We start from the raw sequence: 17,611 nt of genomic DNA on the forward strand, positions 1-17,611 counted from the left end.
AAGTCTATTGGACATGAGTGTTTACATTGATTTCTCACGTAATATGAATTCTTTGATTTTGGGTCCACCCTACGGCCCTTTTCCATCTCTCAGCTAATTTCTAGGTGCGTTCAATTAAATAGCTCGACTGAAACGGGTTTTAGATCACTCATTGTAAAACACATTGGTGCCACGGTCTGCGTTCATCGGTAACTGTTCGATGCCGGATTAGGAGACTATGGTGATCGAAAAAGTGCGAAAGGGAACTTCAACAATTTTTGCCATAGGTAATCTAGCATTGTCGTTGAGGAGGATGGCTTTATCTGGTTCGCTTTTTTTTTTTTTTTTTTTTTTGAAAGTTTCATCACACGCACTTCATGCATTTTTGGATGGGAAGCTGGCTTAATCCTGGCATACCTCTTGGAACTTAGCATGGCTTTTTATAACATTTTGTCAACGTAAAGGCACGATTTCGCGTTACTCGTCACAGTTCTTTATAGAAATCTGTCATTGTCGCTCAAAGCTAGACCAGATATAGAAAGATAACAAAGAAGCATTTTTCTCTCTGATATCACTGGGTTTATTGGGCCTCCAAACGGCCAGCAAACCCATAGGCCAGAAATATTTGTTGACAGTTACATGACTATAGCAAATTTCTTGGCCAATTCATAAACTGCTTTGCTTTACGTGCCGTTTCCCCTTAAATAGATGTTCAGCCAGTACAATCGAGAAAAGGTGCATCTGCTGGTTTCAAAATTTTGTTATTGAACTTTGAACATCACCTTCAAGCGATTCTTTCTAGCCAAAAGTTTGTACCGTAGTCTGCATATATACCTCGGGCTGGTACGATCACTTTTCGCTCCTGCAAAAGACAGAAGTGTATTTTTTCAACAGGAACAACCTTGCTAGATCTACCGGAACATGCCATAAATTCTGTTGTTTACACAATTAGGTTGTAAGGGGCTTATACAGCAGAGAAAACACTATTTACTATACTAAAGCAGAGAAAACGATTGCCACTATTCATCTCACAGTTTCATAATTCAATGGCCATTAGATGACTTATGTAGAAAATAGGCGTGTAAAATGTTGTTTGTCAAGACGAATATATCACGTCAAGATGGTGAATTACCTATCCTCTGGAGGGGGACTCTGCCTTTCTATACCATTTTGCGTTTCGTCGTCCATTCTTGCACTGCCCCGTAGTTTGACCTTGGCTTCAACTGTGAGCTTATATTTTTCTTAGTTGAAAACGTAGCTTTCTTTCCCCGCGTAGGTTTACACCTCAGAGCAACTTTTCCAATAGTATATATCTATAATTAGACCTAATGAATATTATCGTGCTGTCGACTACAATAGCCCATTACGCTTGTTTTTCAACCATTGGTGGTATATACAATGCTACCTATCGTTGGCGACTAAAAGATTTGTACTCACAATTAGGAACACGCTTTGATACTTTAACTATAGCATGTAGCATTATATAGTTGGGCTTATTTAAATTCACCACCTTGTTGGCGGCGTATTTAGAGGAAGCTCGTTAGGGCAGCTCTCTTACAGCTATTCCGTTTAAGGCGTTTGCTTGCGGGGTACTAAATTGTTTTCCAGTAAACCGCGTACCGTTGTAAGTAATGATGATGAAGATTGTTATTATCGTTGCGTAAGTGTATGTATTTGCGTGCTTTTCTAGCGATACGTTATCTCGTTTGGGCTCCGTCCCTCCCGCATCGAAACGCCTGGAAAACACTGACAGCTAACATAAAGACTCCGCAGATGAATCTGACACTCACTCAGCGTGTTACAGTCAAAGGTAACTTGTAGAGAACTTGTGGTGTACCAAAAAGCAACAGAAAGCAAACGTCCGGCAATGAGGCAGATCTTGTGATATAAATCGGTAATTTCATAGCAGCTTCTGGCTGACAAATTCCAACTGTGGATAAATTATTATTGATATAACGGCGTTCAGTTTTATAACTAGTTCAATATCAAAAAAACACTGGTATGAAGCAGCGGTGTGGATTCGATGTCTGCGTGTGTAACAATGAATAGTTAGTTATCTAGCCCTTTTATGTTAACAAAAATGTCACCTTACCTATATAACTGAATCTCCTATAGTCTGATTGTGTCGATGAACCTTTGGCGAAGATAAACCATCCAGGCAAAAATGACAAAAACAGAAGGAACTCAGCGTTGAAGGAAGTCAGACTTTTAATCACAGTGCACAAGATTCTATCTTCAAGATCTATGTAAAATACTAAAATTGTTAAAAAAGTTTCCGCTTTCTATTCTAATGTATGTCATGAAATTTCATTATCCTATTTAGTAATATAACCATTATTATAACTATGATCCATCTGTTAATTAAATGATTTCCTAATAAAGTCCATAGTGTGATATTAATAATTAACATGTCCAAAAAAGCCTTTTTGTGTGAGCAAAGAAAGAAGAAAGTCCTTCATCTTTCAATATATGACGAGTTACGTTATCCAGTTTGATTACTTGAATAAATACAAATATTAGTTCGTCTGTCTCTTCTTTTGGTTTGATTTGTTTCAGATCTTGACCTTTCACGCTTTTTTTGATTGGATTAGGAAACATCTCATGAACACAGTGCAGCTAGCGCTTTCTACTTGATAACATATTGACTATTTACTATCTGCCCAATCAGGCAACGTCCCAAGGCAAGACAACTTCTGCGACCCACGATGAGTTCTTGGGAGTGCCCAACTGCCATTCCGATTCCGCCAGTTTTAGCCACGAACAGACCCAGCCAGGGAGAAATCCATCAAAATTTCGTATTTTGCACCTACCGATATAAGCCACTTTTATAATGAAGGCATTAAGTGTAAACATCTGTCGATGGTTCTAGCTGCCTGTGGCAATTATAATGCAGCGGCAGTCGTGGCAAGGTTTTCATGACCGTTGTGCCAACAGCACCGACTCGAAGAATAAATCGTCTAGGCAGGTTAGCCTAACGAGCGACATCGACGCGCAAAATAACCAATTAGGACAAAAGCTGCTCGCTGGGAACGTCAATGAAACGATGCCTACACAAGGCAGCGACGAGAACGCTAACGTTAATAATTAGATAATAATAAGAATAAGGTCCGATTGGAAGCGAACCGTATTGGCCCCAAAAGACGGAGTTTTCTCGTTTGACGTTGGATCTTTGTTCGGCTGTGAAGGGGAACAACTCGTCGCGGGCGCATCGATTACGGCCGATATATATGTGGACTTCAATACGGCTGCACACTGGAGATAAAGGCATTGCTATTCTAAAACACAACAATAGCGTGCGACCTATTCTCTTCAGCAGGTGCGAAGCTGCCAAAGTCCAAGGAAATGGCAAAGAGCTTCGCACGTGCTTTCCTCCAGAGTAAGTAATTTCTATTTGATAGGAGCCATTCATACAGACTAAATTTGTTACAGGTTTAGAAGCGTTTAGGATGTGGCTGCTTCTGTCCAAGCTCTGTTTTCTCCAGGCTGCCTCGCTAGCTCGAGCACTAGTCGTGGGAGTTCTTTTTTGCGGATATTCAGATTCGAGGCCGCGACAGCCTGGCTGGTACCCCAGTTATCACCAAGGTAGCTATTTTAGGAGATTTGTGCGAGTGCATTTGGGTTGTCTGGACCACTTCGAAAAGTCCAACAGTTGACTTTTTTTCAAAAAAGTAACAGTTAGCAGATTTGAACTAGCAGGTTCTGAGTTCAATATATAGAGACTGCTGGATTAGGATGAGTGAGTAATGTCCACACGTGTGATACACATACACATTTCAAAATGTATTTTCCTCTTCTATGAGCATGTGTTCAGCCCACATTTGAGGTGCTCCCAGTGCGGCCCAGATTATTAATACTACGCACATTCGAACTATATATATATAATATATATAATATAATATAAACGCGTATTCGCCCGCTCAGCAAATCCATTGGTAACAATTATCCCTGTTACACCCTGCTTGTCAGAAAGATATCGATTTATTGATCCCTGCTTTGCAATAAAATAAATACTTGTGTAAACAAGCTTAATTTAGTGTTACAGCCAATAGAGGTCAATATGAACTTTCCAGAACTGCAAGACAATTTCCTTATTCTTAAGACCTTTACTTTCTATTTCGAACGGCATGTTCGAAATCGGTTTCTCTGAAAACACTAGTGCGATATAAATATTTTATTAATTAAATAACAAACTAACTAGTCCTTGCTTATGGGATTGTATTCTGGCTTACTTTGCTTCGCTGATTAGAATTGCAGATAAAAAAATGTTATCGCTGGTTTTGGAGTAAACAGCCATTTTTATTGCAGATTTCAGTATAGAAGCAGCCAACCGATCTGGCACAACTTCAAAAAGATATCAACGAAGAACAACAAAATATATTTATAAATTTTGGTGTGTTACATTAAATTTGCAGTCAATAAAATGGCCTCTCTAAGCTTTTTTATTGCAGTTATTTTTTGACCTAGTTCTTAGCGACTTCCTTGCATAGATCTGATCTTGTTCCTAGACAGGCGGCATGGACATTCTCCTTAAGTTTGTACACTTTCCATATCCATATATCCACAAACAGCACATCTTGTTTTTCACCCCCCCCCCCCCCACCATAAAAAAGGTAGAGCGTTAGAATTATGGTACATGATCAGACGGCTAGTCGACGCCCTCTTGCCTGGAAATCAGCTATTTACTGAAGTAATTCCTTAATAAGGGAATTAAGTTATCCTTCATATGGAGGGGCAAAGTATCCATCCAAATCCAATATGTCATACAAGATTTAGGAACACAAAAAAGCTTTAGATTATCTCATAGTAGCGACCAGAATTTACGGGTAAAAGAAAACCAGTGATGCCTTCGACCCACGTACCACACCAGGCAATGTTTTTTCTTATTAAGATGTAACTATTATTCGTGAATAGCCCGGAAATTCTTGATCCCCCATAAAAAGCATTTTTGCTTATTCTCTCCACGTAAAAATATGCCTCATCTCTGACCGAAATTTTTGTGGGGAGGAAAGCCAGAAAGTAGCCAAAAATTGATTGAAGCAAATAACTGCCCTGAAGAAAGTCAAGGGGCCCTATGTAACTGATGTTGTAGTTAAGTAAAATTTTGAACATATAAAGTAACAAAAAAAGAAGTATGTAAGTTTATTCAGTTATTTTTTGTTGGCGTCATTTTGAATTTGCTTTTAGCCAGAGGGATATTCGTGTACCAAACTAATCGATAAAGATTCCATACGGTCTTATGTAGCCATGCTAAGCTTTAACAATTAGATAGACCCCAGTATTTGATTAGTGATGTTTAACATCATTGAACGGAATCACTGAAAATATAAATAAAAAAAAAAATGGGTCGACCCATCTGCCAACTTCGCTAAATAAAATAAATATTGATCTCCAGAAAGCCAGGGCTGGCTCTCTCATGAAATTTTTGAATGACAAAAGACTACTGCAGCGTAAATTACAAGCATAATCCTTCCCTTAGGATAGGTTTCGATGCGCTTGCGTAAAAAGCTAGCAACATATATAGACACGTATGAATATCGATTTTTTCTCCAACAAACAGTCTGAACCTTGGCCACTCTATACTAAGCACCGCTAGAAGATACCTTTCAAGTAGAAAGTCAGGCCTCTCTCGAGTGACATTAAAGCCAGAATTGTAGGTAAACTCACTCCAGGCTTCCTGAAATCAAATTTTGGGGTAGATTTGGCTGTCGGTTTATGAGAATAATCTATAAAATTTAACTTATCCACTTTTAGCTGCCGATTGTCAAAAACTACATATATACTGGTGGACGGTACATTATCTTAATATCGGAAAGTATTTTTAACATTTGAAATAATTTTTAACGTTGCATGTGTTTAAAAAAAAAATACTTATCTAAGACATTTGCTAGGTGTCCTAAATCTGTTACCAGGGGGCAACGAGCAACACGATGATATCTATCAAAACATGACCCGCGCTTGAAGCACTTAAATGTAGCGCCGGGTTTATGGAAAGCTAGTTTCCTGCAAAGTCTATGGTGGAATCCATGCACGGCAGGGCATGTACCAATAACTGGTCCATCCCTTCCCACTCGTTGTTCCCCATCGTAACTAAAGAAGGTTCCATGAGTCGCCGCGCCTTTCTGTTTCCAGCTCTTAAGGTTGATTCTAAAAATGTTCGTTGTTGAGAGCTCCAAACGAAGACACAGGTCTTCGAACAGCAGTGACAAGTCTGTTAGAGTACACGCGAGGAAATTTTTGGGGGAAAACATCTTGAAGCGATTTCAGCGCCCTCGGTTCTCGACTGTAAGATCTTCTCAAGGGTCATGTATCTCATACTTTGCGATCTAAACTACCTTGAAATCGAACAAGCTGAGAACGACTGCCAAAGGCAGGCGATGAGGTGATTTGATCGCTCGTGCGGCAACACTGCCTTCCTGTAACTTTCGGTGACGTGCGCGATGAAACAGCTATCATTGTGGAGGAAAGTAACCCCAAGTACGGAAACCGCTTTATGTAGGCAAAAGGCAACCTCGCAAGGTAAAAGGTAAGGTGTCAGTAAACACTGTCCATGTCTCCTTTGCTAAACCTCACTACCGCATGGAGCCGGACTAGAGCTTACTATATTCGGAACTTGTTCGACCCGTACATCAATAGGTCATCTGCACACCAAGGGACTACGACTGACTTCTTGAGCCCGCTTATTTGATTAAGTAAGCCCGTCAGCAAGATAGAAAACAAAAGTGGGTCTAGGTGTCTCTTTGAGCCAGGCCGATTATCTGCTTAATGGTGGCAGTTGGGCCTCTCTGTCGTCGACGGTTATTCAGTTCCACCGTAGAATCGCATCCAGAAGGTTGGGTACACTTACAGAATAATCATTCACCTCGTTCAGTTTCATCCTTTGGTGCCCAGTCTAAGGCTGCTTTGAAGATTGACTATTGGAGCTAACATAACGTAGAAAGGGGACATCGTATGTTTGTTTTTTTTTAATAATTAAATAATGGCTTATTCTAAAAGATGTTGCGGCTGTCTATAATCCCTTAATGTAAGAGACTTTTATGTTATCTTTATCTTTTTATGGTTTTGTTTTTATGTTTTATTTTATACTTTATCTTATCTACATATTTTCTTGATCCTATACGTTAGTATGCTCCTTTTATACTCAAATATGGTAATGCGGGGTGAATATTTAACGTGGATAGGGATAGTTCCACAGAATTTCGGCTGTGTTTGCTGCAACTTGGCATAAACTTCAGGCAAAATATATGGATCAGACACCACATGTATTTTATAAAGGAGACAACAATTGGAGTTTATGAAATGCAATTGCCACTAAAGCTGCTCATAATGAAAATCACTAGCCAGTGACCGTTTCCGCAGCGCTATGGAGTATACTGCTAAAACGCGCGTAGCCAAGGACAGACGCACCCATTACTGCTTCCACTTTACGTACTGGCATCCTCTACTTGTTTTATTATTATTATTATTAATCATCTCATTATTAGAACTTCTCCTCGAAACGGTCAAAGCAATCAAAAGAGGCATCAACTTCGCACCTCCTCCGACGCTGCCGACAGCGCAAACGTTCGTGTTGTGCAGAGCAGCAACAGCTGTACCTTGTTTATGTATTTTCAGTCGGCCTAAATGAACCTATGTGGAAGCACCGTATTTTCTCGGAAACGTAGAAGCCGCGTCAATTGTGGCGTTCATACGTGCGTCCATTCCCACAAAAATTCCTTCGTTATTTCGCTAGGTACACAGCTGGCTTCCTCATTTACTGGGAACATTCGTATCCCCCTTATGGCCCTTAATTAAGGGCATCGCTTGCTTGACCAGTAGGCAATTGTAGTCGCTCCTGTGGAAGAGAACGAAAACAATTATCACAGTTTTACGTCGCAAAGGGAGTATTTCGGGCCAGGGCAGACGGTAGAATCGATTTAATCGTGGTCGAACTTGGATTGATGCGACTTTAATGGACAACTCTGTTACCGTTGAACTTTTCAATTTTTATTGAAACTTTGTCAACATCCAATTGCCTGAAGGCTTGTTGGTATATTTGTGTATGTTCTTCTTTCACGAACAATTGTAAGTTAGGTTAATGACGAAAAACGGATAATTTGATTTTTTCCGCTTAACGTTGACGGAATATGTACATTTATCGATTTATTGAAGAGCAGGATTGAAACATAATTCATATTGTGGTGCCATGCAATAAAACTTTGATTGATTAATCGATCGATTGAATTAATATTAAAGAAAAAATTAGCTTCTTTTTATCTAATTCTGAATTTATTTTAGTTGCATATGTTATACTACAATTAAGGGCATAAAGGGAAAATAGATCTTATTGGTTAGTGATCAATCCGCGGCAAAACTATCGAACAATACAAATACCATATACGCTGGTATATAGATAAATAGATACAGATTATAAGATGTGTAATAACGGGCTCAGTCACATCAATTATTACTCCTATTTGATTGTGTTATAATATTGTATAGATTTGGGTAACCTTTTTCTCGTCAGTTTGAACGATAGGCTTTCAAATCCTAGCGACGTTCATATTTTTCGAAAGATCAATTGAAAATACTATTCTATCTTCATGCAGTGTTGTTATGATCAGGAATAACCAAATGGTTTCTAAGTTAAGAACACGTAGAACTATTAAAAATTAGTGGAAGATCATTTTAGGCGAACTCATCTACTTTATGATATCTGCTCGCTTTGAGAGAATAGGCAACGATACAGTGATGACAAGCGATAACAGATATTAAAGCATCACAATTATTGATTGACATACGGAGCATTCTTGTCATAACTGTCCTACCTGGACCAAACTCCTACTTCTCCTGGAGCCTTCAAAAATAAATTCGGCTAATTATATCGACTCAGAGAGGAACGATTTTGTACTTACGCATGCTAAAAATCAAATCGTGCTAGTGTAATTAACACGGCAACCTATTCGAAAGTCGGTGAACGGAGAAGCTCATTCGGTATTCAAAAGGCTTTTCCCAGCTTCTTGTTCACGTGCATTTTCGAGGCGTTGTTTTTTTATCGCTGTCATAATGTGGTCATATAGCGAACGTATCTTTTGAATGCGATGTATTCTTAGGCCACGCCAAACGTGGCTGCTGCTAACGATGTATGTGCTCGAATCTGTTGAGGTCGCAGCTATGCTCAGGTGCCCCATGGGTATGTTTAATGAGCAGTGGCAATCGGGTTCGGTCAGTCATCATATGATAACTACAAATTTTCGAAATATACAAGAACGATATAGGCAACACTCTAAGGCAGAGTGTTGCCTATTCCGTTAAGTGAAATCTAACAACACTAACAACTCTCCAAATGTCTTGCTAGTAGTACATTCTAATATAACTTAGCGCACCGTCTCTTCAGCCATAGGCCATCACATTCTGCTATGTGAGTATTAAGTAATTTCCACTTTTCTGAACTTTAACTACAGTTGTTTTTGTATGTCTCGCTGTGTCCAAGAGAAATGTTGACGACGCGTGAGTACTGTTGGCCTCATATAAGCAAAAGCAACTGATCAATTTTTGTTTATGAGGTATGACCTGTATACCCTGTGCTACATTGTTGCCTAATGGAGTCGATTATAAAACGTAGATACACTATTAAATATATTAATTAATACTAATAGTTCTCATACGTGATATAAAAAACGATGGCCTTTAGCCTCAAAGAAAGTCTTTCACCATCTCCTTGAATACTTTGTGCTTCTATTTGTATAAATACGTTGTTGTCTTCTTATTTTATCTTACTAATCGTGCGCAAAAATCGTAAAAATATATAACCATAGGGTATCGTAGACGTTAACAACACGTTATAAGATCGTACCCTTCCAAGCTGCACTTCATAGATCATACTTTTATTATAAACTGTGCCCCCCGATAGCTCTCATAGGTCAACTCCTCGAACTGATCAGCTCGACCGTATACGCAACAGCTGAAGCAGAGATCATCGTAATAGATCTAGGCCCAGCTCTCACACGTAATCACCTTTTATTCTTTGAAGCCTTGTGATGAAAGCCCAATGACACTTTTACATAACTGCTTCTAATATATTGTTGTTTACCAGTTTCGCTGCTTTGTCCCGCTGTTGTATTTTTCATTTATAGTTAGAACGAATAAAAATAAACAATCATGGTACACATACAGGAACACTACATTACCATGTGCCGTCATGCTTTTCCACAAGTTTTCAATGCCGTTTCGATTGTTTGTAAATCCCCTGGCTAAGTTGCTTTCGTTTCTTTCCTCGCTTTTTTCAAACTCATTAGTGCTCTTCGTTTCTTGCTTCCCTTCTAGTTCAAGGCCTGTTGAAGGAGCTTTGCTTCAGGTCAAAGGCAAGTTTAATTTTGTGTTCATCAAAGTGAATGGTAACTTTTGCAGGTTAGCCCTGTTACGGCGTGTCCTATCGTGAGCTGTACGGTTTCTTTGCTACTCTTGAAAGACTTGTTTCCACAATCGGACACGTTGATATCCGAAAATGGCTAAGTGTCATTATAGTGCTATTGTTAGTAACGTATGTTTTTGACGCCTGCCGTTCCGGCTAGATAGCTTCCTGAGTAAAATGCCTTTTAAAGGCACTATTTCTATTCTAGAGTTCTGCCGTCGCCTTTCATCGAACAGGCTTTGTACTGCGGTTACGAACTAGAATCATCACTTCAATCACGATAAGGTAATCGAACTAAGATTCTCTCGCCTTCTGACGTTTGACCATTAACATGGTTATTCATCGTCACTTTTCCACTAAAAATGAAAACACTGCCCTAATAAAATGGCCACGAGCTCTTGAAGACATAACCAACTGTAACGTCTTCAGCTGCGTAGATGGAATAGTAATCGCACAGAAATATATAAGCATCATTTGCCTTACCATATAAACAAAGATGGCACGGACGAGTTTTGGATGACGACGATTCGCAGTGGCGCCTTGAAAAAATCCGAAAAAAAAAGAACACATCAAATTTCCAGCTATTATACATCTAGAAAAGATATTTATTTTCTATTTCTTATAAGAAATTGATAATGATACTATTAATATTATAATATAGATAATTTATTTAACGCCGGTTCTATATAATTACGTCGACGTATATTGGTCTTGTGTTTTTTTTGTTTTGAATTATATTGCATTGTGTAATTTTTTCATGCTGCCATATCTTGGATTCAACAGTCTAATGAACGTAACACGGCCATCGATCACGTTAGACTATACCTGATTATTGCGTATGTGTCTGAATAATACAGCTCTTTGACTATATATATATATATATTTCTCCAAATACTTAGAGATACAACATGAACGATTACTATTGAAAATGATTCGGGTACGTTGTCGCTTATTCCATTCTAATGATCGAATAAAACCCTAGCGATATGTTATAAACATTGCACTAGCGGTCTTCACCTCTGATTATTATCTAGCAAGATTCCCGTTGGGACCTTGTCCCTGTTGTTAAAGACAGTCCTTTCTTTGGGAGTATATTGTAGCGGCTGCTGGAAGATGTAATCTTTACAGACGAGGAGATTATGTTTACTTGATTTAATCAAATTACTTATTTGTTTATCACACTTCATATGCACTTGTCATTGTCCTAAAAAAAATTAACAAACAAATCATAATAAATAACATATATGTATAGGATATATGAAGATTTAATAAGTCTTATCAATGAAACAGCTGATAGCCACTTATTGCTGTTTTACTTAGTACTTCCATAAATCACAGTATGGGCAGATAGATATCTCGTTAGTGAGAAATCAATGTCTGACATAATACATGATGGAAGCCGTGAACGAAATGATTTATAATAATCTATCTAGCTGAACTCTTCACTTACTTTTAGGTATGGAAAACTTAGATCAAATTCTACAATTTTTTCTTCATAGTTACTAATCAGCTGGAAATAAAATCGAAGTATAATTAAGCATAAATGTGCCTTAAGTTAGTGCCTTCTACTGCAAAATGTCTGCTGAAGTAGAATGTTAGATAAGTTTGTCTTGTAGTTGATAGTTTTAAGCCGCTGGATTTGGAGCCAAGTTCGTACCTTTTCCCGGCTTTTTTGTGCCTGAACTTTTGAAGCTTCTATTGTTTTACCTTTCGGGTTGTGACATTCGTACGTACAACGAGTTGAGCCTGTGCCCTTCAACCTTAATGTATTCGAGCTTGGTGTTGGATTTCCTTTGGGTTATGAGGATCGGGATCACTTTTTAGCCTGAGCCTCCATCTGAAATGGTTGACCTTTAATTATCATCTAGAATCGTAAAAGATGCAAGATCTTTTTCTATAGTTCAATATAGTTAGTCTGATCTTTCAGCTTAGTCTGAATTAGAGGCTAAGTCGATTTGCAGCTAATAGTGTTGACTCCCTTAACATGTTTATTTTTTTTTCGAAAATGTGAGCCTACCCCAGGACTTGGTAGAACCAAGTTGATGTAAATCTGGAATAACGGAGGCTGACATGCCCTCTGATTTCGGCCGCTCGAACATATTTTTAATAGCCTAATATGCTTGGTTCCGTTAACTTATTCCGGATATCGAATAGAGACAGTCAAAAATCAATATCTGCGTAAGAATGTTTATTAGATGTAAAATCTTAAGCCACTCCTTTAAAGTTGAATCAGTTATGTAAAATCCACATTTTATTGTTAAAAAATGTTTCTACTCTCCTATAGTTGTCCTGTTAGTCTATTCCAATTTATTGCAGCGGGCATTCCGATGACAGATAGTAACAGCAGAAACAGTTAGATCTCTGCAGAAATAATATGTGATAATACAGACAGATTCTGGATTGTCGCTTAAGCGGTTAGGAGTATGCAGACCATTATGACCATTCAATGGCGGTAACATCTTGCAACGCTTTCAGTGGATGGACTCGATCGTATCGCACCGACATCGCATTTCTAATTTCCAAAAGTACTCTCGGATTCAAAAAAAAAAAAGGAAAAATACAGAATACCTTTTCGCAATAACTAGGATATCATCCGCATAAATAAGGGAGATGAGAGTGCAAACCATAGGCTTAGAAGACTTCGAGGGATCCTTCAGAGCGGAGTACGTGCAGCCAATAAGCCGGTCCATACAACTGGAGTTCACTACCTTGTCTAAGAGCGGCCTAGAAGCACCCCATGTTGGTTGATACCGTAGTTGTTTGCACAACTCGAAATCGTCAACGGACTCAAGCAAGTTTAGACTAAATAGGGTGTCTCCTATCAGCGGATTCTGTCTCAGCTGTGTTTCGTTGCGGCAAAAACGGCTTTATTGTTGAAAAAAGCAAAAGTGTCTGGATCTTCATTATTGTGACTGTACTTACTTAAGTTTCATACTGAACTTGTATGAAACGGCAAAGCTGGACCATTACAGTGCTAAGGTAGTGATCTCTTGGTGAACCATTCTATAGAAATCTAGTGCTGTCGCTAACAGTGGGTTCCTATAGACAGGCCAACATGCCTATAAAGACGAAAATGCTGGTGGCCAAGCCATGGAAAGAAGTTGTTATCAAGGTTGAACGCTGTCCGCTGGCGACGCCGACTCTGCCGTCTCCTTTCCGGCTACCGCTGCTCTCAGCGGTTGGCAGACGCCTACGAATCCAGCTGTAATCCGACTTAGGATACTGGTCGTAAAAGTATCAGTATCGAGGTGGACCAGTATCACTAAACGAATTCTCTTTTGATTGACAATTTAGAGCGTCGGAGCTTCCGGCCTCATTTAGTTCAAGTTAACAGTGCACTATCGCACCTGCACGATATCGCCACCTGCGGCTCTTTGCGCACCAGGTAGGTGCATTGCTCATCGCTATTGCGCGTATCATATGCTTAGCTCTATCTCTAGTCTTGACGATCGTATACAACGAGGCATCAGCTATCCTACTAGACGGTTTATGATTTTCACGCAAGAATAGCTTAAGACTGGTATAAATCACATGCAGATTTAGAACTTGCATGGTGAAAACTTGAAAGTAAAAAAAGTTCCTCTGCAACAACACTGTTGATACTTTAATCAAAACATAATGAAACAGGATCTGCTATGTTAATTCGCTAATGATAATGTGTACTTGTTCCCCAGAATGGTTAGCTAAGTAAATCAACTGGGAAAATTTTAATAACATTAACAGGCGAAAGATTTGGATGAACTAAACATAAAAATCACTTGAGACAGCTAATGAATATCAATCTAATAACTGTATGGCTAGACCCTTGGTTATATTTTAAAATTTCGCAGGCTTCAAGATCTTTCAGCATATTGCGATTTGCTCTACTATTAGCACTATAGCACAAAAAAGAACAATAAACAAAATGTATCATTTCGGAGATGAGGCTCCATGGTCTTCGTATTATTCGCTGTTGAGACCCACGGCTTCTCGTGGATTCTAAAGTTCTACCGGTTCTCTATGCATTTTGTCAGCGTCGTAAGTTCTTCGATGGTCAGGCACTCTTTTATAGTTGCCATAGGGAGAGAATAGCTTCGAAACGACGACAGGGAGTTTTTGTTGCCTCAGTTTCGAATCTGTTCTTACTATATGATCTCTTATTTCTTGATAAGTTATCTGCTTGTGGCTTGCTACTACCGCCCGCATTCACGCCTGCTGTTGTATCCACGTTGTCAACTGCAATTACCGCCAGTTGAAAAGCATGGCTTTCGCCAAGAAAGTTTGTCCGCTGCGCTTCTTGTCTGTCGAAAAGCTAAAAGATGTGTTTAAGCGTTTGCATTTGTTTAATGAGCAATTGCTAAGGTTACCAATTGTCGCCTGGTCCAGCAAAGTATGATGTATGCGGTCCTTACCTAAATAACCTGTAAGTACACAGTGTGCCAACGATGTTCAGCGCATTAATGTAATGCAAAACAACGTTTGAGAACGTAAAGGTACTGGGATTTTTCTTATTCTATGTTCAGGTTTTACCAAACGCGCTCAGGGTGAGTCGTGATTGGCTCGTGTTGAATCGGTTGCGCGCTCTAACGAAGCTCTGCTTCAGGCCAACAATTATTGCCCTCGCTCAATCGCAACCCGGGTTTTAGACAGCCGCTCGATTCGCTAGTGTTATTTTCATCCGATTCATTAGAAACTCCGCTTGTCGCTGGAAGCCGGACCCCAGCACAGCTATGAAAGTATCTATGGGCTGACGGCTATGCCCCTACAGACTTCGATCAGTTACCTACCTGTATTACACATATATATGTTATGTGTGGGTTGAAGCGTTCTGCAATCTGTTTGAAACTAATCGTTCGGAGCCACTGAAAATATCCGTGTTAATCAACATTGTTTCTTCTTGATGTGCATATTGGGCCGGTGGCTGGGAACAATACAACACAGCGATAGAAAGGTCTGTTAACGTGCCCGATGTCCATATTGAGTTTGGTAATTATTGCAGACATTCTGTGGATCATCCCGTATTTGTGCCGATTCTAGTCGACCTTCGCTGATACAAGACAATGCAAAAAATGTTGATATAGTACGGTGAATCAATTTTTTGCATATTCTATTTTCTGTCGTTTGATTTGTTTAAAACCCTTCGGTCTTCATTTAGCGGAAGCGTCGTATGTTTATCGTGAATATATCCTCGTGAAGTTATCCAGCCGAAAAAATTGCATTTTGTGTTTGCAAATGTATCAATACAGACAAACGATACTTTTGTTGTGTCTATGTTGTAAAACAGAATCTTACATTAATCTTCCAAATTACTCACCCATGGCATTGTTTCCTTACATTTCAGGCCTTGGTGGCCCGATCGACTGCCCACTCATTTCGTGGTTGAAACTTGTGCTTGGTCAGAAACTGACTGGTATATTCTGTCTGCGCACTAAAACGATACAGGGTTAAACGCAGGACCAATTTCAAGTTCGCATGATGGGTCCTGTTGCGGCGTCGTGCGATCCTTGCAATTCCGACCTTGTTATTGATGTATTGGAACCGCCTGAATCCCGAACAAAACAACGGGATTCACCGAAGTACCCGAAAGCTGCTTTGTCCAAAGACGGACGTCTTGAGCAAATCGTCTACGTAAGCGGTCAAGTTACGTGCGCGTTGGCGTTCGCGATGATCATTGCAGGAATGGGGCTTCTTCTGGGAAAATTCGTTATGTTGCAGCTCGACGTCAACGATTCTTACAAATCGAACAATCACACAATGACAAATGCGGTGTATGTAAACGTAAAGGATCGACTGGGCGAAGACGACAGTCCTGAGAACGCGGTTTTTCTGTTTAACGTTGAATCCATTTTGAAGCGACTTGTAAATTTCGAAAAAAGCTCTCCGCAGGACATTTTAAGCAGTCCTTTCCAGGAGAAACTCGTCGATCAAGTACCGATTGCGGCGAGTGTTTACCTAGTTCATGACGAGAATTTCATTGTTATCGGCCTACGATTCGGCTGTACTGCTAAACTTAATACATCGATCGAATGGCCAATAAAAGGAAATATCTCGGTATCCCTTCTGAACAATGATAATACAGTGGCACAAAAGTGGATAGAACAGTTTGATACTATTGGAAGCTGCCTAGATTCGTTGAGATACCCGGTTCAAAGGGGTTTTACTAGTCCTTTAGCGTACTATGTACAGGACGAATTCTGGAAGACTGGCGTTCTCAATGGAACAATTGCATACGAATTCAAGATTCTATCTTAAAAGCAAACCTCATAAATTTGTAAGCTTCTCTTTACGGCTATATTGTTTGTTATACATTGCATTATTGTTTGACAGGCTTTTACCGGGGGCATATATGATTAATATATGCCCGATGTAGTACAATTTGTTGCTTGTGATAATGGAGGCCTTACATCGTACAAGTGTTGAAAAAAAAATCTTACCTTTCCTTAGTACTTTACAGTTTTTTTTTTTTTCGCAATGAACGAAAGCTGTTTCAAGGCTAAACCTCTTCCGACATTATAGGTGATTTATGAACTCGATTCATACTTTATTTCGTTTCTTATTTATACCTTAAATCGTTTGCCTAAAATGAATTTTACTCAATACGTATACCTAATTTAAAATTAAGCGAAGCTGTGTCATGTGGACAGAAATTACTATTACCTAAACTTACTTGTTTTTATTGAGGTAGTCAGTTCAGTCTTCGGTTTGAGGTCATTCCATATATTTGAGTCGCCGAAGACCATCGGTTTCTTTCGGGACATTCTCTCTAACCGCTTACTAATGAATGAGGTATAAAAATTTGCGACTTTCTTGCTACCGTTTAAGTTCTTTGAAAATAGATGAGAATAGTTGTCATGACTTTGCTATTCAATAACGCACTGTTGCCTTCTGCGCGCTTTTTTTTTTATATAGAGATTTATAACAGAACCATTCGTTCTGTAAATTTATAACAGGAACGTTCTATGAAAAAGCATGAAAATTGAAATAATAGCGTATCAATTATATATGTAGTTTTTTCAAGTTTGTTGCAAACATTTTTCTATAATAATTATAATTTGACAAATAAATTAGTCAACTGAATCACTGAACGACATGAATTTATAATAACGTTTTGCTAACTCGTATTCGAAGTAACCAACCCTTAGATTGAAATAATTTATTATATGTTTTCATTTCCTTCATTGTAGTAACGTATATATAATAAATTGGGTTTAAATGTTTTTCAGTTTAAGAAAAATCCAGACTTTTTACCCCACATCAAAAGTG

At 39.0% G+C, this 17,611-nt stretch overlaps 1 protein-coding gene and 2 long non-coding RNA genes across 13 annotated transcripts in view; 2 read left to right on the forward strand and 1 right to left on the reverse strand.

The window, feature by feature from the left end:
* The window catches only part of LOC111253457 (uncharacterized), a 29,678-nt gene extending 25,264 nt beyond the window's left edge, over positions 1–4,414 (forward strand). For 3 of the 4 annotated variants that reach the window (XR_015316199.1, XR_015316200.1, XR_015316198.1), the window contains 2 exons: positions 2,648–3,355; positions 4,285–4,414. This is a non-coding gene — a long non-coding RNA (uncharacterized LOC111253457). Of the gene's footprint in view, positions 1–2,535; positions 3,356–4,284 lie in introns of all 4 variants that reach the window. The other variant, XR_002674667.2, reaches the window with a different exon arrangement.
* Positions 4,415–7,516: 3,102 nt separating this feature from the next.
* On the reverse strand, positions 7,517–15,815 carry LOC111252885 (uncharacterized). Of its 4 annotated transcripts, XR_015329843.1 has the most exons (6): positions 15,663–15,815; positions 12,027–12,206; positions 11,387–11,573; positions 10,853–10,908; positions 10,146–10,466; positions 7,517–7,810 (listed from the first exon to the last, which is right to left on the reverse strand). It is a non-coding gene; the product is annotated as an uncharacterized LOC111252885 (long non-coding RNA). The 4 variants fall into 4 exon arrangements; XR_015329842.1 differs by lacking the exon at positions 10,146–10,466; XR_015329844.1 differs by lacking the exon at positions 7,517–7,810 and having other exon boundaries at positions 9,863–10,466.
* Positions 13,553–17,442, forward strand: LOC147754900 (uncharacterized). 5 transcript variants are annotated; one of them, XM_086992369.1, is made up of 3 exons: positions 13,553–13,754; positions 15,331–15,428; positions 15,690–17,442. In XM_086992369.1, the coding sequence occupies exon 3, from the start codon at positions 15,821–15,823 to the stop codon at positions 16,598–16,600; it is 780 nt and encodes a 259-aa protein (XP_086848495.1). In that variant the 5' UTR covers positions 13,553–13,754; positions 15,331–15,428; positions 15,690–15,820; the 3' UTR covers positions 16,601–17,442. The 5 variants fall into 5 exon arrangements, with proteins under 5 accessions (XP_086848495.1, XP_086848496.1, XP_086848494.1 ...); XM_086992370.1 differs by having other exon boundaries at positions 15,348–15,428; XM_086992368.1 differs by lacking the exon at positions 15,331–15,428.
* Positions 17,443–17,611: the final 169 nt, after the last annotated feature.

Source organism: Varroa destructor, unplaced genomic scaffold (assembly GCF_002443255.2).
Source record: "Varroa destructor unplaced genomic scaffold, Vdes_3.0 BEIS01000006.1, whole genome shotgun sequence".
NCBI lineage: Eukaryota > Metazoa > Arthropoda > Arachnida > Mesostigmata > Varroidae > Varroa > Varroa destructor.